The following is a 22,347-nucleotide window of genomic DNA, read 5'->3' as shown; positions in this document are numbered from 1 at the left end:
CTTGCAAGAATTGGAGAGATATTACGTAGATGCTCATTTAAATTTGGCATTTCTTAACATTTTTTATACGTACTTGGCTTTGGGGGCCCTGTCTTACGAAGAGTTATGATTGATCCAATCAACAACCACTATGGAGAGCCAACAACGTCAACATCTAATATACATGTTTGTTCAAAATATTTCCTAGACATCATGTAAATTCATACGATCACTGGTTGGGGGAAACTCAATATGCTTCTCTTTGTTTTCAAAGGACATTGTGCAAATTTCCTGAGGAAAAATTATGACACTGATGGATTTCCATATACTTGAGGTTAATCAGATCAATCGTTACTCTTTTTAAGATGGGGCCCAGAATCCAAAAGCAGCCATGAGTAACACCTGTGCTTCAAAACTGTGATAAAATCACCATTTAAATGGTTTAATACACATGAGTCAATGTCATACTTCTTCATTCTAAACCATCATGAGGTCATCTGGGAACCCTCTATTTATAAAAGTGGAACTGATTATTACCAACTTTTTGAAACACTTGTTCTGGGAGGTTTATCCAAATCATTAAATTGATTAATGCTTCACTCAATCATCAGTGATGATGAGAAACTTGCAGCATCACTGACAAAGTCAATCGAACTGTGATTCACCCTAATCCATAAGATTTAAAATATTGCATTTCTTATCTGAGCTTCTCACTGAGAAGGGTGTATACTCATTGATGTCCCACAGGGATGCTTGTTTGCACCTTTGCTTATCAAAGTAAATTGATTGAAAAAGCATTATGAGGTATTCATGCAAACCGGGTTTTATGGTTTGTGTTGCTTCAATACTTAATCATGAATACGTTAATAAGAAATCCTGTCAAGTTTCTTTCATTGAAAACCCCAATTGTTCTCTTCCCAATTCACAGCCACAAGTGTTACTAAGCTTTAACCCTGAACAAGTCAACACAAGAGCTCAAAGTAGTTAACAGCATGAATGCATAATATTCAGTTCCTGCTGATGTACCTAAACATCCCTGTGGGATATCCTCAAATCAACTATTGCATAAAACATGACACATAATATGACTCATTGAACCTTCCTTACCAACTCCATGCCCATCATCATCCCCATAATATCACATTGCACAATATCTATTACAAAAGTGAATCAATAATCTGATGGTGTTTCCAGACTGATTAAAGCTGCCGTTCAAAAATAAATGATGATTCTTATCCAGGTGGGTGTTTCATAAAGCTGTTCGTAAGTTAAGAACGACTGGTGATCCTTTCTTGTGCTAAATGGTATATTCATTGGCGATGGTTAAGCGCGTAAGAAAGGTTCACCAGTATCCTTCAAGTCGCTCTTAACTTACGAACAGCTTTATGAAACGGCCCCCAGAGTGAATAGTGTTTGTAATTATGTATTTTCACCTGTAATGATTGGTCCACTTTCCTTTACAAAAGTATAGGATTACATATCAGATTTTGATCATTCCAGTTAACATTAAGGTTAAGGTATAAGAGTGCATTTGGTTGAAGTCTAGTACTTGGTTTAAGTCGAGGGCAACACATTTTTATTCATGATATTGAGTATTTCGACATCTGAGATTGCGTTGGTCTCCTTCTTTTTTTTTGCTAGGATATTGGTCCAGAATTGGCAGCTTGATAGCATTCCCAACACACCCCAAGGAGTAACAGAGTATAAATGTTATGTCATAAAGTCTTGTTTTGCATTTCAGCATTTTGACACCATATCCTAGCAGAGCATGATGTAAAGCACCAATGACCCAAATGTGGTGGGAATTGGTCCTTCAGGGCCAGATATATGGCCATGTAAAGACTTCTTACCTCCATTAGATATATATCAGAGTGTAAATTTGACAGGTTCCAAAGAGTTGTCACTCAAGTGACTTCAGAAAGATTAAAATGGGGTCTATGGGTATTTATTTGGCAAATGCATACCTTGTACTACCAATGTTTTCCACCATGCTCTACCTAAATATGGTCATAAAATGCTGAAGTGAGCAAAGATAAGATACATGTAATAGAGTGAGAGTCAGCTCGCCACATACAGCATAAAATCCCAAAACATGTCATATAAATCCTAAATTCAGCAAAGCAAATCATACAAGCATATCCCTGTGGTTAGTATTCTCACTGCTATTTTCATCATCGTCATCATTACTGCCATCTTCATACAAACCAACCTGGGCTACACTGGTCTTCGATGCTCGGCTGTCGTTGTCACCTATCTGGAAGCGAACAACAGAAGGCCGCTTTGGAATGCACTCGGGACTGGATGAAAGGAGGGGCACTGAAAGACCAACGTGATTGTTCTCCACTCCGTCACAACTAGAGATAAAATATAAAGCAAAGATAGAATAGATTATTCAAATAATAAATCATCTCTCAAGTGGTGGTGTAGAATATCGAGGCCCCATCTTACAAAGAGTTACGATCGATGCGATCAATCACAACTATGGACGGCCAGCAATGGCAACATCTATAGATGCAAATTTGTTCAAAATATTTTCTAGATATAATGTACATTCATACATTTATTGTTCTCTTAAAGGTTCAGTGTGATTCTCTTTGCTTTAAGGAGATTGTGCGAATTTCCTGTAGAAAAAAAATTATGACTCTGATGGCTTTCCACAGAATTACGATTGATTGGATCAATTGTAACTCTTTGTAAGACAGGGCCCTGACTTTGCCCATCACGGCAATGGAACATGTAGAATCTACAAACTCATTTACATGTACATAAAATTACACATTCACCACACCATTGACAGAAGACAACCTCATTACCAATTTGAAGTAATACAAATAATCAAATAAAACCTGAAAAAAAATAAATGGTCTAGGACTCACCTTCTTACACTTATTCTCCTGCGTACCTCGCTGGGAGGTTTGTGTTTGCATAGAGGCACAAATTCTTCATTATCCATCATCTCCTCAACCTGTATACAAAAGAAAAGAAACAAAAACAACTATATAAAAACCTACACTGGCTATTGTTCAGGCATCCATTCAACACAGAACATCACAAATACATATGTATAATATTTGTTTACAAAAAGCAAGTTGAAAAAAAAGTACCTACTAAAGATACGTACATTAAAGCAACACTTATCCTACTCCACACGTTTTAAAGGATGCCACAATGGATTGATCTGTGTCATGCATTATTTGGGTCATGCAAAATGTATTACATAACATTGATCACATTTTTCTTCAATATACGTATATATTCTTTTGAAAAAATGTAATATATTCTAAGTCACAAAAAATTGCATGACATAGGGAGGGGGTGCTGGGATTATAACCACCCTATTTCAAAGTCCAGAGGCTAGTCCACTGGGCCACAGCACTCCACATGTCATATGCTAACAATGGGAGTTTGTTAAACATACCTTCATAGGGTTGTTCTCATCCTCCTTTGCTGGTTTGATTGAGATATCTCGAACTGCTCTGAACTGACCACAGTTGTTGAGATGCTCGTTTTCCAACCGGAAGAAGTTCCATATAAATCTCCTACATGTGACAAGATCAAAAGACATTAAAAAAAACATAAAAAAAGTTATAAAATCAATGAATTTGGACATTGTATCCTATATGATATAACATGTTTGTTGCTGGAAATTGTATTTTCATGTTTGATTCAGATACAGATAGCTTTTAACTGCCAATTCACAAATGTAGGATCACTTTCTAACTGCAGGATCAGTAACCAATTAACTTTAAGCCTTTGCTGATCAATCATGGCAAAATATATTGTTGAAAAAAAATATATAAATACATATATATGTATATAGCATATGATTATATTTATATATGGGGAAAAAAAGGATTGCATTAATGAGAAATTGAAATAGGCGAGAAAACAGACATGAATTATAGTTCAAAATTGAATTTTCTTATTAGAATTTGACTTAAAATACAGATGAATATATAACCCATGAAGAAAATTATACAAATATATTACAACCAAAGCATGATTCAATTCTTAAATTTCATATCAAAGCCAAAATTTGACCAAAAAATAAAATATGAAGAAATAATACATTTTCACATGGAAGTCCATCAAATAAATCAAATAAATATGCAACACCTAGCTCTCTTGTGAATTGAGAAACATCCTAATACCTTCATCATACCTTATAACTTCTAAGAAACATAAAATGGAGGAGATGATGAGTCCATTGCGACCTCGGCCGATGTCCATCTGTCCTATCGTATTATTGACAGACCAGATGAAACGGAGCACCAAGTCTTCTACCATTGCAAAATAATACACCTACAAAGATCAATGACGGAAATGCTTACGTTCCAACACACAGTAATGCTTAACATACATTTATTAATTAATATTTGGTATACAGTACATGTAGCATACCAAATGAATGTGATCTGACAAATAGTGATAGGCATTATTTACCAAACACAATATACAACACATGATATGCATCATTTATCAAATACAACAGGGAATATTCATACGCCCCCCCCCCTTCATTTTGTGACAACATAAACGTAATTGGTGGTATTTTGATAGCCATGGTTTAGTTAAAGGTCCTATGACACCAATTCCATCTTATTCTAGATACATATCTATTATTAGGTAGTTTTACTTGAAAAATACGAATTTGCCATCGGTTCCTGTGTACGACAAACCGGTGTTGAGTTATTCCATGGAAATGAACTTCAACGGGAACGCCCACTAAAATTTTCGAAAGAGTCGACCAATCAACCTGTCAATCATTGTGACGTCATTGAACATTCCCCGTGTAGTTGCTGTTTCGACCGAGCTCATCCTTAACAGATTTTTATGAGGTTTGGCTACAGCATCGTCATCAGCTGCGTCTGATTCTTCAGACTATGAAGATTCAGGTTCTGAATATCATTCCAGCAATTCAATTTATTTACTTTGAATCCACACGTGCAACCACAATAGGCACTTCACGCTCCAAACGTCAGCAACACTCAGCAGCTTTCTTCCCTGACATCATAATTGTCACGTGATATAAGAAACCGAATCGGGCTGAATTTTTTGTGGGCAATATAAAACTGCCTTTGAACCTGATGTGGGATGTTTTCAGGTAAAATTTTGATGGAATCGTAGTTAGTAACCACTAAGCTAACAAATAAATCAGCATCTTTGCTGTATTTCATAGGACCTTTAAACCTGGGTTAATGTAAACAACACTTTTATGGACTGCCAGTTGTCAACTCATTCACCTATTAAAAATTATTTTTAAACAGGAGAATAAAAAAATTCAATTGAGTCATGAAATTGGAATGGGACAATAAAAAATATAAATTTTCATGAATTAATACATTATAGTTGCCATAAATATAGAAGAAATATTATGAAGCCCAGTGTGGTTTAATCTTCTAGTTTAGACAATGGATCAGCCTAGGTATAATTATAATACCAAATGAATAAATCTGGAATTAGTAAACATATTGACTTTGTGTATTGTTTAGTTGTTTGGCTATTAAAACATTTTCAGGACAGCTCATACGAAAAAGTATTTCAGAACTGAATATGGCAACGTTAGCAACCACAAACTTCTCGAAAACACACTCCTAATTTCTGGGCCCTGTTGCATGCAAGTTACTATTATTGGAACTTTGCCATGCAATGGTAACTTGCAAGGAATCCTCGATTTCTATTCGCTGTTGATTAGCGTTACCATGGTAGCTACCATTGCATGACAAAGTTACCATAAAAATAACATTTATGCAACAAAGCCCTGTAGAGAAATCTCTCTAAGCCAAGGAAGCTTGCCACTCATTTCATGACTCTAAAATCAAGATTCTTTTGAGCTTTCTTACAAAAATTATATTATGAGATATTATAAAAGCCCAACAATGATCTGTAGCTTGTCTCACCTTTTCTGGATAAACAATTTCATCCCTTAGTAATTTATTGTAGGATTTCTTCTCTAAGAGCCCCCAGTCCATTTTGATATCCCATGTTAGGGTGTAACAGGAGCTGCAGAAAGCACTGAAGATCCATAAACAGTATAACGGATCCTGGTAAAAATGCTCATGTAGTTCTTGATCTGGAAATCAAGGAAAAACAAGAATCGATGTCAAATTCATTGTTCTATATAACCATAGCACTTTAGACCTAGTATAAAAAAAATAAGGCATGAAGGTCTACAAATTTTAGAGCAAATTTGAATGTTGGGAAGAAAATTATCATTTAGTAATAATCCTTTTTTTTTCAAGTCAAGAAAAGGACACCGAGATCATGAATAATATTGATATGAACAATTAAATTTCTTATTAGTCTTGGCTTTTCCGGAAGTATAAAATGTCTTGTTGAAGTACTGCTTGTAAGTATGAAGTCTTAATTTGCTTGGATAGAATTTGGCATATTTTTGTCCCACATGCTGTTATTTGTGTTATCAGATCTAGTCAGATATCCATTGGAAACGATCTTTCACACTCACGAAAGAAGGGGACGTTCTTCATTTTCGTGATAGTTTCCAATAAAATCAAAACAACTTTCAAGGAAATATGGAAAATAAATGACTAATTCATGGACTAAAAAGTGAGAAATTTGACATTTCTGCAACTTTTGAGTATTTTGTATTCCATACTGTTAAACAGTTGTTAAATAAAACGTTTATGCTTCAAGCAGTGGTTTGAACAGTGTTTAAGCGTTATGACTCTGCCATAATACTAACCTCTTCTTACATGCACTAGCGCTGAGAAGAGGACCACGAAAAATGTGGTTGAATATTTCCCTGCGTTGACGAGATGGGGGAATGCTTTCTTGGAGTCGCGGTAACGGCGTAAACACTGCGCAAACCGGAACCACGCAGGAAGGCACGCCACTACTGCCCGTATCGCGTGAGAGTAGGAAGATAAACAGGATAATTTACCTGCAAGATAAAGAAACAGAATAAAGTGCATATTGCTACCAGCACTTAAGAGTGAATATAATCATAACAAGAGATGAAAATAACAACTTTTTATATATACTGTTAGTTGGGCAGCCCAAGTGAACAATACTTTGAAAGAAATTCTTCAAAATCAAGCTAAACTGTGATCATATCATCAAAGATCTAGCTCTTCCAGGTTCTGACATAGCTTACATTGCCAAACATAATGAAATGATGTAAGTACACAGTAGCTGAATATGTTTAAAGGGGAGGGGGCCAACTGACAAACACTGTGTGCGTGTGGTCTCATATTGACGATGTGTTATGAATAATTAGTCTAATAAAATACACATTTTGAAATGACAATCAATTAAACAGAAAATGAATTTGCCTATAATTTTATTCATTCAGAGAAACTACAATGTTTTTGAGAGGAAAGTACTTGTTTTTATACTTGGTAACATAATTAGTGTGGTATGAAGGTACTGAGTGGTGAATTAGTGTGTTATCATGCAAGAAGGACAATATTACAAGACTAAGCAGCTCAGAATGCATAATGACTTGCGTTTAAACGCAACTCTTTATTTTTTGCGATAAATCCGCTGCTCAAAATTTTTTGATCGCATCCCTCACTGACTTTTTACTTTCAAGTCTCACGCAACTTTTGAGACCAAATACACGGTTCCGATATTAGCCAATATTTTGTAAGTGCATGCAGGCCCAAAATTACTCAAAAACATGAATTTGTGGACAAAACCGATGCAAATAGTATTTTTGGCCAAGATTCATACTGATTAAATTCAATCAATTATATCTTGTTTATGGTCAAAATAAGTCCCCAGCGAATTCCATTGAAAAAAAAAAAAAAAAAAAAAAGAAATACATAAGAAAGTTAGAAAATGACAAAATACATAACACAATAAATGTGATGTGGTAATTTTAAAAAAGTACATTTGATCAGATCCCCGAAAAGAGTCTGTGTACCAAATGGGTATTATTTAGGTAATTAGAGCAAACTTGATTTTATGCATAAATTAGCAATGAGATTTTTTGCAAAATTTGACCTTATACTTTTGTAGAATATGCCATGGATAACGTGCGTGCCAAGTTTCGTTGCGATCGCGCAATCGACGGCCGAGATCATACCCCCACAGTCTTCTTAGGTGTCAAAATGGCTCAGTCTATTTAGGGTTGAAATATCAAATACAGTTAGGCACATGAGGAAATGTGCATGAATTTCAGCATGGATAAATGCTTGACTAATGACAGAATGGCTCACTTATCTTAGTGCATGTATTTACTGTACAAAACAATCATTTACTTTCCACAAAAATCATTTTGCACATGATATGTATACATACTAACACCTGCTCATCATTAAGTTGGATTTCAAGATTTTCGAATTAATAATGCTGAAAATAATGAGAAATATATTATTAAAGAACTTCTTAGTTTATTTTTCAAATATTATTGAGTTCCAAAAGAAAAAACTAAAACCAATTATATTTTTTGAGAGATATGTCTCGTGTTCAGCACTCAAAAGATGGTATCACCCTATTAGGGCCCTGCTGCATAAAAAATTACTCAAAACGACTAAATTTTAGGAAACGGGGGCTGCTGGAGTTAATTATAATTATAATATACAGGCTCTTATAATCAATACTATCAATACTAAATAATACTCAATAATTTGATCTCAACTATCTGTGTGTGTCCTTGGTTTTTTTGGGGGCTGTTGTTGTTGTGCTTAAATATCCCCCTCTCCCTTGAAAAACAAGAGAGCAGAAAATTGCAATGGATTGATGATACTTACATTGCCCATCACCAACCCAGCTGACTTCACAAGAATAGTAACATATAAGAAACTCCATGTCTAAAAGCACACACGTGAGACTATTGAGCTGATCGGCAAGCCAGAAGTCTGCAAAGCCTACAGCATGGAATGGAGCTATTGCTATATGACCCTAGATATGGGAAGGGAGAGATAGTCAGGAAAACAAGGGAGGGAGTGGGAAAGAGAGGGGAAAAGAGGGGGAGAGACAGGGGGTGGAAGGAGGGAGAAAGGGAGAGTGGGGAGAAAGAGCAGGGATCAAGAAGTAAGGAGAGGAGAAAGACAGAGAAGAAGAAAAGAAAAATAGAATATTACAATAAAAATGTTATACTTAAATTGTACAGTTATTATCAATAGTTTTACTCATTTCTATTTTCTTTTCATCTTAAATTTTAATTGCAGAAACACGGAATATAAACAAATCACTCATTTCAACTAAACATATACAAGACACCCATAAGAGTATAAAACATCAAGTAGTGACTGTGAGAATGCATCTTGCAATGATGTCTATTGCTGGTTTATTCAGTGGGTGATTTCAGGGTCAGTGTTTTTGTTGGAATGGGAATTCAGGAGACCATTTCATGATCCTTGGTCACAACTGCCAAAAATTCATTACATGACAGATACTGTTACAACTGTCAGGCACATGTTGTTTTTCAACACATTAAAATAGATAGTTGTCAGAATGGACTATTGGTTATAGTATGATTGTTGATGAAATACCCACAGATTGAATTTCCAACGTGATTCCAATGTGATTTAAGAAAAATGACATATCACACTACAGAATGCTCAACAACTAGTGAAAATTCATCCAAGGACTTGCTTCATTTTAAGTTTGGTGCAGTGCAAAATTATCCTGACACAAAACTTGTAATCCCCCCATAAATAACTGAAACATAGCAATAATTTAAAATGTGAAGTTAGAGGCAGTAGAGACTCAAACAGAAGATGGGAGAGAGCTGAAATTAGACACACACAGATATGTGACTAACATTTTGGGGTCTAAAAGGGAGGGAAAGGGGGAAATAGAAGACAAGTAAAATATTAAGGGGTGGGGGAGAATAAAACAAAAAGGGAAGATGATGTATTCACAGAGATTTGAACAGTTCAGGGTGGGAAAAGAGAAAACGGGTTAAAGAGAGGTGATGGAAAAGGAGGTGCAGAAGAGAATATAACACTAAAAGTGAAATAGGGTTAGAATTGGCCAAACTCACTAGAATTCTAAGGAGCCAAAACCGTGCCCTGTAGTTGAGCGTCCTGGTGGGGTTGATAAGAAAGAGTAGCATGGAACCTGCCAGGATGAGTGGGTTGATGTACGGAGGGATGCTGGTCATGCTGCAGCAGATGAATGCTAAGATACTGATGATCCAAAACACCAGGAATAGAAGAGCAACCTGAAACATAATCAGATGAGACACACACTGAAGCCTGGCGATCATTATTGTAAAAGGTCAAGTGTCATTGGCAACTGATACACGAGTCAGAAAATAATATTAGCGGGCCTTTTGAACAGAAAAATAATTGCTGAAAAATATGACTGAAAAGTAAAAATTTCTTCTGACATGTATGTCCGGCAAAAAGCATGCACATTCTGTCACAAAGACTTATACTCCCAAGGGAGTGGCAAAAATAGTCTGTGAGTGGCAAAAATAGTCAATCATGACTTATTGCCAAATAAAAACAACGAATGGAATGGTGGATGAAGCGCATATTGGGTGAAAATGGATGAAATCCGAGGCCTCTTACATAACACTTTTGTCACAAATAAAACTCTGGCAAACAAAATTAAACAGAGACAAACTGAATATTTGATTTACAGGTCTCATAATTATTTTTGTAAGGATTCATAGAGGCTTTCATAACGACTATGTGGATAAATCATCAGGGAGAAAACATAATGGATTGGGGGGAGGGGAGAAAACATGATGGATGGGGGGAAGAAAACAACCAGACACACTAAATGGGCACTAGTGTATTCCATTAGAAAGCCCTTTAATTTCATTTAAAAACAAAATGCTGGTACTTCCAATTCAATGTTCAATGCATGTTGTGCAAAATCAAGCAAGCTTAACCCCCACCCCCTCTAAAGAAAATTAAAAATAATGCAAACTGCTATCCCCCCAACCCCCCCCCCCACACACACACACACACAAACTCACTAGGAGGAACTTCATGGTTTAAATGAATGAAAGATTGTGTAATTCAACTTTACACAAAAATAGCAACAAGATACAAAGATCATGGCAAGTGTGAATGAACTCTTCAAAACATATGTCAACTGAGCAAACACAGTAACAATCAAATCTACGATTAGGCGATAGGGTCTATTTGCACTTCATAAAAAGAACAATAACACGTCTGGTGAATGACCTGCTATATTTGTGAAACAAAAATGATTGGCAGGTGCCTGTCATATGAACAACCAGACAATTCATCAAGGATCAAAGTCCAATTAATTAAGAAATCAATCATATCTCTGTGCTTGATCTTATCTAACATTGCAACTTTAGAAAGGATGAACAAAGATTTATATGATTGACGTGTGCTTAGGTTTTCACAGTTGCCTGTTAAAGCCTATTTTAAGTCTTGATGAATCCCCTTGAAGTGCATGTCACCATTTCGAATCACTACTAGAAGTTATGTGTATATGTGTATACCCTGCAACATGTGAGAATTTAATTTTATTTGGGTGCCCAATCAAAATAAAATATTTGCATGGTTCTTTTTTTCCTTTTTGATACAGTATTATTTTTCTGCATGGAATGGTTGAAAAGCTCAGGATATGATAATTGTATCTTTTTATATCAAATATTTCAATTTCTTTGATAATTAATTAAGAGGTCCTCTATCAAACATTACCAAGAGAAGGTATCATATAGTCCTAATTCAGACGTTAGGTAATAAACTGATATATTGACCAACATTTTTTTTGGGGGGGGAGGGGTTATTTTGAAGTTTTTATTAATTTTCATAATTTCATGACATAACAAAAACAAAAATAATACAAAATCACAAGATTGTGCTACATTGAAGAACAATAATCAAAGTTAAATCATTACAATCAAAAGTAAATCAAACAAACAAAGAACTGATACAGAATATTAAAGACTCCAAAATATCTTTGATTAAATATAAATTACAAGAATTACAATATATTCTCAACAGGGGATAATTTCCTATAGTGTATATTTTCTTTCTGCCACTGTTTCGCAATAACCAATTCAATACGTCCGATTCCGGAAAAATGCTCAACTAAACTCACCAATGAATTTTCTCATCTCTGGATATAAATGTATCTCTTGAATAAATGTTTACTAGTAGGTGATATTACTAACGTTTTATGTTGTCCTTTAAAAACTTTTATGAATCCAAACATCATCCTCTTTCAAGTGATCTTCATATTTAACTAGCAAATTATTTTATTTATAGAAGTTAAGTAACCTTAAAATCATAAAAAAGTTATCACCAAAACATACTTTTGTCACAAGAGAACATTGTTTGTATCTGTGTATGTGTGAGGGAGGTTTCAACTGAATATAGTAGTACTACTATATCCAAACTTCGATCCTTGAATCATACCATACATGTATATCAATACCTGGCAAACCAAATAATCATAAATACCATATCTTAACTGCATTTGTACAAATAAGATGAACTTTTAATTTGTATGCTTTTAGGCAGATTAAATATTTCCAGTGACAATAACGAGAGACTCTCGATCTTATAAACTATCATCAAGTACACTCAGTCATATTCAACACTGCCAATTACATGCAAGCAACTTATGTTCAAGTTCAGTCGCATACCCACTGGAGTTTTATTCAAATACATACATCCAGCGGATCTTGTCTCTTATCACAAACTTCGGTGGAGGGGGCGGGGGAGCACCACTTTCTCAAAAATAAGTTTTCATTTACGAAAACAGGCAGAGGGGGGTAGACCTACATATACAGTGGATAATTTCAATTGCAGCGTTGGGTCAATTTTAATGCAAGCATAGCACCAAAATTAAAATGCAAGTGAGGTCCATGATGTGATCTGGATAATTTTCATAAACTCAGAATAGGTTTCAGAGGCAGTTGAGGCAATCCAAGTTGCGCTTTGACACCAACACCAAACTCACCCAATGGATCAACATTTACCTCCTACACTTTTTTTAAACCTTGCTAAATGTATCTCACCTCTAAGAGCTGCTCATGCGAGAGATTATTCCGAGGGTCCAACTCGAAGATGAGCACATGGTTGACCCCGACCTTCCTCCAGCCGTAGGTGTTGATACCGAGGAGGAAGATCATAAGGATAATGAGGAACATTCCACGGTACATCCTGATGGCTGGCATGTTGTCGACTTTACTCTCGATGAGGAGGCCTAAAAGAATAAATGCTCATTATTAAGGTGACTGGTGGTTCATTCATTTTATTCTAGATATTCTTCATAATATTCCCACAATCAGTGTTCATTTTTATTCAATGTAACTTTTAACATGAATGTGATGTTTGGCATCATGGATAACCTGATCTTTGAAATAGACAGGTGTATTGTCCATTCAATCCTCTCTCATGGTAGATCATTCCATACACAGAGTTACGATTGATCAAATCAATCGTAACTCTATGGAAATCCATCAGTGTCATAATTTCTTCTACAGGAATTTTGTAAAATGACCTTTGTAAACAAAGGAGAACACACCAAATTGTCAAGAAATCAATGAATTTATGGATATAGATTCATATCTAGAAATTTTTTGAACAAACAAGCATATTTTCTATGTTGACGTTGCTGGCCGTCTATAGTTGCAATTGATGGGATCAATGGCAACTCTTTGTAAGACGGGGTCCAGATATGACTGCAAATGTGCTTTCACGATATTTCAGATTTTGATGAATCTTGTAATGCGATATACATGTATGTGGTAGTCCTTGGGTTTTTCTACTTGTACATGTACATGTATACATCTCTGTTTCTACGTATATATCCCATATCAATGGGATTTATGACAATATGACCCTGTTAACTTCTTTTTACCAGAAAATTAAGGAAGGTTATTAATCACTAACAAGAAAAGCATTTTCCTCAGAAGAGTGTGCTACATGTAACATTATCAAGAAAGATGGGAAACAATACAAACAAAATCTTGGAAATGTCAAAAATATATTGTTTCAGAATCATTTGGAGGTCTGGGTAATATTTTATCACTATGCAGATTTTGCAATTTCTTTCCAGATTTCCTGTTGCCCTTTTTCCTGAGGTATACTGACCAGCAACAGCAGCAACGAAGCACAGAACAGTGAAGATACCCAGGAACAAACCAACTCTGAAAGTGGTCCAATTGATATTCTGCAAAAATAAAAAAAGAAAGCTATTGAGGCTCCAAAAATCCAGATGGGTTGTGGCAAACTAATGCAAATTTGATCCTAAATGGATATGTGAGCAGTCGTAAGTGATGCCTTCATCATCGCAAGAATGAGAATATATTACATTTCTCGCTCCTAAAATTTGCAAATAAGCATAATAACCTCTGTGACTTCTGAAAATGTGACCCCAAATCTAACCATATCATAATCATTCCCAAATGGGTCAAGTTTGAAACTGGTCCCTCAAACAAGTCTCCAATTATTGTGAGAAAGTGATTGTATCCACTTTGTAGAGTACTCAAGACACTAATTGTCATTATTACTTTGGCTTTCGATTGACCAAAATCTGGTTCACACAGATTTGAACTACTGTACACTTGGGTAGAGGGAAGTACAATGTAAACAAATTTCTTAGTGGACGAAACTTAAGTCGGAGTTGGGATGCAAACCCACAAACCTTTTTGAAAGACATGTTTATGACGTTGTTCAGAGACAATGGACAACCAAAAATATACTTTTCTCAATCACGATTTAGAAAAGAGGTATGAATTGATTAAATGATTGCTGAGTTTTTAATGACACTATCAACACATGTGTGTCATAATAACAAAATAGTTGTTCTAAGAAGAATTACTTTATACACTAAAACTTTCCTCTTATTCATCCCAATACTGTTTACAAATAATATCAGCCATATCAAAATGACCAATAACTTAATACATTAGCTTGTTCATCAGGACAACTCCCTACTAAAGGAAGGCAAGCATACTGGTATAATTTTACCTTTGCTCCAAGTGGTGGCACCCTTAATTTACTCATAGCCTTCTGTCTGTTACCTGCCTCAAGTTCATTGATGTATAACGTCTGAAATATTAAGGGAGAAAGTCTTTAGTCAGAAAAATTCAAACAAACAAGTTTGGCTTCTTCTTCTTTGGCTTTTTCAATTTCAACATAATCATGGATGTTTCTCAGGTTATTATAAATTTAGAACAACAACGTTTCAAAGGTCAACTGCCAAGACTCAAATGTTCAAAAAACATTTACTTTGATCAAAAGTGCTGTAAACTGAAAGCTTTGTTTAAACATGGCACAATGATCTGAGGAAATAAGCTGAAGAGCGTTTGAAGTGTTTAGACTCCCACATCAAGTGCATCAACACTGCAATGAAGAATGTTTTGTAAAATTTGTCGAAACAAAGTTTGAAATGACATTTTGAACTAACTTTTAATATTGATAAATCAATAGCTTTTTACAGCCTGGAATTAAACAATTGTCTTTTTGAAGCTCATCCAACTGCAACCCCATTTTTTACTTATATTGTATTTGCATTAATATCAAAGTTCAAATCAGTAAAGTCATCTTATTTGAAGTTCAGAATAATACATTAAAAATTATGTCTCTTTGCAAGCTTTTTTTGGGAGTACAAATCAGCTTTAATTTGTAACCAATGGCAAAATTGCTCAGATGACAGTACAGACTGAATTTTCTTTTATTTTTATAGGGAGGCTTGCTAATACCCGGAAATATTTATTTTAATACCTGGTGGGTGTTTCATAAAGTTGTTCGTAAGATACGAATGACTTTACGAACGACTGGTGATCCTTTCTTGTGCTATGTGATATCACTGTGTAATTGAATTATGACCTAAGAACATGTTCCATTCGTGCGTAGAGTCGTTCGTAACTTTACGAACAGCTTTATGAAACACCCACCGGTACATGTAGGTGTTTCATAAAGCTGTTCATAAAGTTACGAACGACTTTACGCACGACTGGAACCTGTTCTTGGGTCATAACTCAATTACATAGGGATACCAGATAGCACAAGACAGGATCACCAGTCGTGCATAAAGTCATTCGTATCTTACAGACAGCTTTATGAAACACCCACCAGGTATTCAAATTCACATGGATCATTATGATTTTTGTCTAAGTTTGGATGTTCAAAATCAGATTGCAAACGGATTGTCTAGTGTGTGCTTTGCTTTGATATTTGTCATGCACTTTGTCCAATATCGCTCACAAAATACACAGAGAGTAGTTACACACAATGCAGTCTCTGGACAGACCAAGGTATATGTACATGTAAACATTAAATAATTTTCAGGTGATCAAAAGCCCTGTTTTCAAAAGAGATTAAGATTAGGACAGCTTATTTTGCTTGGCAGCACAGGTAAACTAACTGGTTAATGAGAGGAGTTACCGAGATTGGAATTCATCTGTCAGACCTTGCCCTTACGGACACAGTACAATAGAGGGATTGTACAATATTTTTTAACGACTAATTGCAAGTAAGATCGATGCAACCTGTCATTAAATTCAATCCTTAGATAATAGGTAATTTTAGAGTGCACATATCTACCTTGTAAAGTGCCCCAAGTGCTCCTGTATTACCCAGGATAAGCAAGGCACAGATATATATATATTTTTTTAGGAATTACTTCCTGCCAGTACCCATTCCCCTCACCTGGGTTGAGTGCAGCAACTTGTGCACCAATTTCTTTCGGAAGGAAATTGTGCCATGGATAAGATTTGAACCCATGACCCTTAATTTCAAAGTCTAATGTAATGTAGAGACTAATCCACTGGTCCACAACAGTGTACACAATGAAGGGCTATGTTTTGTTTTATGGGACCCTGGACTACATGTATATCCCTCTTGTTTCACATTACGTCAAACCCCCGTTTGGAGAAAGACCGCAGTTCAGATTGCAAACTGCGGTTCTAGACCCCAATTTTCACTTGAGAATCTCAATAACATTTCCAAGCCCCGATAAACCCTTCTTGGCCAGGTACATATACATATAATCCCCATTGTCTCAATTTCACCTCAACAGGCCAGTAAATGAGCGTTGAGCCAAGGACGGAATGATAAACAACAGCTATGCTATTACGTAAGACTTCTCTGCCTGTAGTAGGACCTTCGGAATGAAATTATTGTATTCGATATTCAATCACGTTTTCAAAGGCATATTGTATTCAGAAATCCAATGTTAGTCCGTTTTCAATTCCGAAAGAAGAAAATCGACCTCGAAATAAGGAAAGTAAGTAAATAAAATGACAGCATGCTTTGCAGGGACCACGCATGGGCTGTTGAGTTATCTTCGGACCAAGGTCAAGAAACAGGTGTTTGATACTTAAATATTATTGCTTGCTTAAGGCAGTGGGTTTGTCGTACTTGGAGAAGAGAATAGATTGGGGTATAGTGTTCTCAAATGGAGGTTTTCCTCATGATAGATGACATTATTGATCCTGTTTTGTAGCATCTTTTCATTATCAATTTATTAAATCAATTTTTGAAAATCATATCTTAGATCAAACACTTAGCTTTCTTTTAATGGGCCCTGGACTATATACCTCTGTTTCATAGATGATATTATCAATTAGTTAAGCAATGTGAAATGGCAAGTGTTGAACTCTGTTGAGGTGGAAGTTCTCACCAATCTTGTTTTGAAGCATCTTGTCATTATCAATTTATTAAATCAATTACTAAATAGAAATTTGACGTGTATGCCCCTGCTCAACTTGATCAGGAATTCATTCAATATGATTGAACCAATATATAATGAGCTGTGACCTTTGACCTGCGTACTCAGAATTCAAACTTAGCTTGTATTTTGGTGTCATCTACTACACACCCAATTGTTTAAAATCTGTTGAATAGTTCATAAGTAATCATGTGGAAGCCAACTCACATATTTAATGAGCTGTGACCTTTGACCTGCAGACTACGAATTCGAACTTAGCCTGTATTTTGGTGTCATCTACCTACACACCAAAATTTTCTTTAATCCAATGAATATTTTTCGAGTTATTGCGCGGAAACCAAGTGGGGGGGACAGAAGGACGGACAGGGGCAGCGCTTAATGTCCCCTCCGGACTTCGTCTGCGGGGGCATAAAAATCAAATCTTAGATCAAATGCTAAGCTTTCCTTTTATGGGCCCTGACTACATACCTCTGTTTCATAGATGATATTGTTAATTTGTTTTGCAGTGTGGAACGGTGAGTGTTGTACTCTGTTGAGGTGGAAGTTCTCACCACTCTTGTTTTTTAGCATCTTGTCATGTTTCTTGAGGATCTTACGGAAACCTGTGAAGTTGAGTTCCTGCATGGAATACAATCAAAGAAGAAAAAAAAGATATATATTGTGAGTTACCTTAACTCCTTGGTCTATGGAAAACTTGTATTATAGCAATATCATTCAGTCTTCAACAGGATAATACAGGGGGGGGAAACACACCCCCATTGTAGATTGATTTGAATGAAATCAAATGCAAACTCGTGCATTTGTGTTCTTTTAGCGAAATTACACAACAATAAATGTATGACTTGAAACTAATTGAACACTCATTGAAAAAAATAAATATAAAATCTAAAGCAATATATGCAGGTAAATGAATTCTTAAGTGTCGCAAAATTACACAAAAATGCATACCACACAGTGAGCAAGGGTAGCTCTCTTATTTTGTCTCATAATGCATGTATCTACATGTACATGTAGCTGTAATTTTAAAGATATATTCTGACAGAATATAATTAACAATGATTTCCATTCCAAGTGACAAATCATTATTCCCCAATATATCACCTTTCCAAGAACAAACCTTTACTGAGCTTTTTCACAATACCTGGTAGTTCTGTAGGAGTATGAGGCTAAGGTAGAACTCTGTGAAAGCCAGCTTCAGATCTGTTATCTTACGCTTATGGGATTTAATGACCCTGGTTTCACTGTCCAGTTGTTCGGGGATGAAGAAGGAGCTCCGCCGTCGGAGGGAGGCCCGTCGGGTATCCTTGGCACTGGGTTTGCTGTCCACCTGGCGGAGCTCGTCGCATAGTTGGGCAAAGTTGCGTGATGCCTCAGCTGCTTTTTCTATTAAAAAATGAAATGAAAATTGGCAGTTCCACGGCACGTACGTGAACCACCTATAGGCTATGTATCAACTCAGTGGAGCCCGCCATTATAAAAGCCCTCTCGCGGTAGGTCGCCAAGCAATCTTGTTAGCGACGCATGTGAGCACCGTCTTGCTCACTCTCCTAAATGTATGCGATATTAAAATCCTAAAAACTAATGGAATCGTTAAAATTTAGTAAGGCTATGAATACTTATCATTTACATTGACTATCAGTGTATCAACCTATATCAGATTTACAAGCAAATGTGGATAAGATTTCGAATTACCAGTAATTTTGATGAGTGATACAATATGCCAAAATTTATGAAAATATAGCGTAAATTTCATATAGCATTTCAAAATCGTTATTTTCAATATCTTCACAATTTTTCATTGTTTTAAAAAACATCTTATTACTTTAACTATAATTTTCCCGAACTGATAACGTTGGTAGGCTATTTTCTCCATCGCTTAAAATGGAATGTCGGGCTTTCGAAATCAGGTTAATTTTTGTTATATTTCTAAAAGAAAATCGTTAGATTCGAGCTACTATACCATTGTTCTCCCGAAGAAGGGTTATCATCTCATAATGTTGTGTAAATGATACATAACAATAAAACTTACGAGTGTAGCAATCCATATTGGATAACATTTTTCAGTATGAGTTTCGTAATGAAGAGAAAAAATAGGTTCATTCTTAGCACGCGAGCCGCAGAATAATAAATTTTAGCGTGTGCAGACAGGGCTGATCGCCTTGACTGTCCGTTCGGATTATCCAGTCCGATACCGCGTCGGGTTGTATATTCCACGTACCTTTTCCCCTTGCGATGATCACTGTGCAGTTTTAGTGTTTAATTTTGATACTCAATCTGTGAAATTAATAGTTTACCGATATCTAAAAATGCTTGGAATATACCTGACACATAAATTATTTCATTTTCGGTAATTATCATTTCTTTCCTGAATTACAAAAAAGTCAAACTGCCTAGTGTCAAGAATGTGTTACATTGACTGTATAAAATTACAACATTATCAAGGTTTGGGAAATATCTTGTTAAGTTTGCCCAATGTCATCAGTATCTCACGGTATTATGTTAAACAGAAAATATAGAACAAGTGTATATTTTGTAAATTCCACGGCCACCTATACCATCATGCGACATATATGAAACCGACGTGCATGGCCGCCGGGGGGGGGGGGTACTCAAATTATTTTAAAATCAAAGTAATAGCAATTTTATAGATCTGCAATATTCCTATCCATGCTCTCGTGATAATGACTTAAAATCATGGTGAGTTGCAATGGGGAGGGGTCGATGAGGGATACTGAAAAGGACCAAAATGAGATTGCAGGCCGGTAGAAATAAGAGGGGCAAATATTAATAGGTTAGTTTTATTGGAGGAGAGCTTGACCATAACAGAAGGGAAGGAATAATATGAGACGGTTGAAATTTAGATTGGGAGAGCTGATCTTTGAGATATAAAATGTCACAAACACAAAAACAAAAAAAAGAGAGAACAGGGAGATAGGAGGAAAAGAGAAGCTCTTGCAATAAAATATATCAAACAGGCACTTGTCTGGGGCGAAAGTGAGTGATGATAACTTATGCCCGCCCCCCCCCCTCCCTCCACTCCCTAGTCAATCTTGGTAGCAGAGACACCGAGAAGATGATTGATGAAAAAGGGGCTAATGGGACCCGCAGAAAAAAATCAGTAATCTTGAACAGGACAGCTTGAAAACTTATAGTAGGATCCTCATATTGTATAGAATTATAATTATGATAAAAGGTAAAATTCCACGATAAACAACAGGAATTAATATTAGAAAATAAGGTTATTTGAAAGAGAGTGGGAAAAGGACCCCCCCCCCCTTTCTCCCGATCCGCTTGAGACACCTGAACCCGGCTCCCGGCCCTTCCTCTTCTTCTGTATATACCATCTCTTTAAGTTCGTGAGGCGGCCGTGGAATTTACAAAAAATACAGTTGTTCTATATTTTCTGTTTAACATACAGTGAGATACTGATGACATTGGGCAAACTTAACATGATATTTTCCAAATCTTGACAATTTCTATCATGATTCTTGACCTATAAGATTGACGTTTTGTAATTCATGCAGGAAAGAAATAATAATTCTCGAAAATGAAATCGATATCGGTATTTCACAGATTGAGTATCAAAATGTTGCACTATATAACTCTACAGTGGTCACTGCAAGGGGACAAGGTACGTGGAATATACCACCCGACACCAGTATGGGACTAGATAATCCCGCGCGACACACCAGGGGATCAGCCATGTCTGCGCGCGCTAAAAATTATCGTTCTGCGGCTCGCGTGCTAAGAATGAACTTGATTTTTCTCTTCATTACGAAACTCATCCTAAAAAATGTTATCTAACATGGATTACTACACTCCTAAAATATATTGTAATGTATCATTTACACAACATTATGAGATGATAACCCTCCTTCTGGCAAACAGTTGGTATAGTAGTTCGAATCTAACAATTTTCTTTTAGAAATATAACAAAAATTAACCTGATTTTGAAGGCCTGCCATTTCCTCATAAAGCCGAGAAACAGTAATCTATCAACGTTATCAGTTCGGGAAAATTATACTAAATGTGATAAGATGTTTTTTAAAGCAATGAAAAATTATGAAAATATTTAAATTAAGGATTTTGAAATGCTATACAAAATTTACACTATATTCTCATAAATTTTGGCACTTTGTATCACTCATTAAAATTGCTGATAATTCGTAATATAACCGTCACTTGCTGGTAAATTCGGTATGAGTTTGTACACCGATAGTCAATGTAAATGATAAACATTCATAGCCTTACTAAATTTTAACGATTCTATTGGTTTTTAGGATTTTAATATCGCAGACATTATGGAGAGTGAGCAGAACGATGCTTACATGCGTTGCTAACGGGGTTGCTAGGCGCGAAAATCCGATTTAGCTCCGCCCACTTTTTACACTGAGTTGGAGGGATTCACGTACGTGACGGCTACGGAGTGACATTCAGAAGCAGGTTTTTAGCATCCAAACAAAGATATTACCCATATTTAAATAGTTATTTGCAAAGAAATGGTACCTGACAGTGGTTGCTGAAACCCACTTTTCAAAATGATAACATTTGTGAATTTGATCCACTGAATTAATGCGATATGTATATTCATAAACATGGTTACGGAGTGACGCAAAATGGACATTCATATTTTAGGAGCTTGAATATGCTGCATTACATTAAAATTGGTGTATTATTTCATTAATTACATGTACGACTTAAAACATAAACCAATACCTGGTTACAGAGTGATGGATGCAGAGTGACATCAGAAATATCCACTCATGGCCACCATAACATGAACTT

The 22,347-nt window shown here is 35.8% G+C and overlaps 1 protein-coding gene across 1 annotated transcript in view; it reads right to left on the bottom strand.

Moving 5' to 3' along the window:
• Positions 1-1,306: 1,306 nt before the first annotated feature.
• LOC121428396 (xenotropic and polytropic retrovirus receptor 1 homolog) overlaps positions 1,307-22,347 on the bottom strand; it is a 39,791-nt gene continuing 18,750 nt past the window's right edge. Inside the window, exons 4-16 of the mRNA XM_041624996.1 lie at positions 18,704-18,945; positions 18,031-18,180; positions 14,859-14,939; positions 13,980-14,058; positions 12,902-13,089; positions 9,932-10,111; positions 8,694-8,844; positions 6,683-6,880; positions 5,880-6,052; positions 4,142-4,281; positions 3,398-3,518; positions 2,856-2,944; positions 1,307-2,333 (exon numbers count right to left, since the gene is read on the bottom strand). Coding sequence (XP_041480930.1) covers positions 2,105-2,333; positions 2,856-2,944; positions 3,398-3,518; positions 4,142-4,281; positions 5,880-6,052; positions 6,683-6,880; positions 8,694-8,844; positions 9,932-10,111; positions 12,902-13,089; positions 13,980-14,058; positions 14,859-14,939; positions 18,031-18,180; positions 18,704-18,945 — 2,021 coding nt within the window. The 3' untranslated portion in view covers positions 1,307-2,104. The remainder of the gene's footprint in view (positions 2,334-2,855; positions 2,945-3,397; positions 3,519-4,141; positions 4,282-5,879; positions 6,053-6,682; positions 6,881-8,693; positions 8,845-9,931; positions 10,112-12,901; positions 13,090-13,979; positions 14,059-14,858; positions 14,940-18,030; positions 18,181-18,703; positions 18,946-22,347) is intronic.

The sequence above is a fragment of the Lytechinus variegatus genome, chromosome 15 (assembly GCF_018143015.1).
Source record: "Lytechinus variegatus isolate NC3 chromosome 15, Lvar_3.0, whole genome shotgun sequence".
Taxonomy (NCBI): Eukaryota; Metazoa; Echinodermata; class Echinoidea; order Temnopleuroida; family Toxopneustidae; genus Lytechinus; species Lytechinus variegatus.
This window is presented reverse-complemented; position numbering and strand designations above follow the sequence as displayed.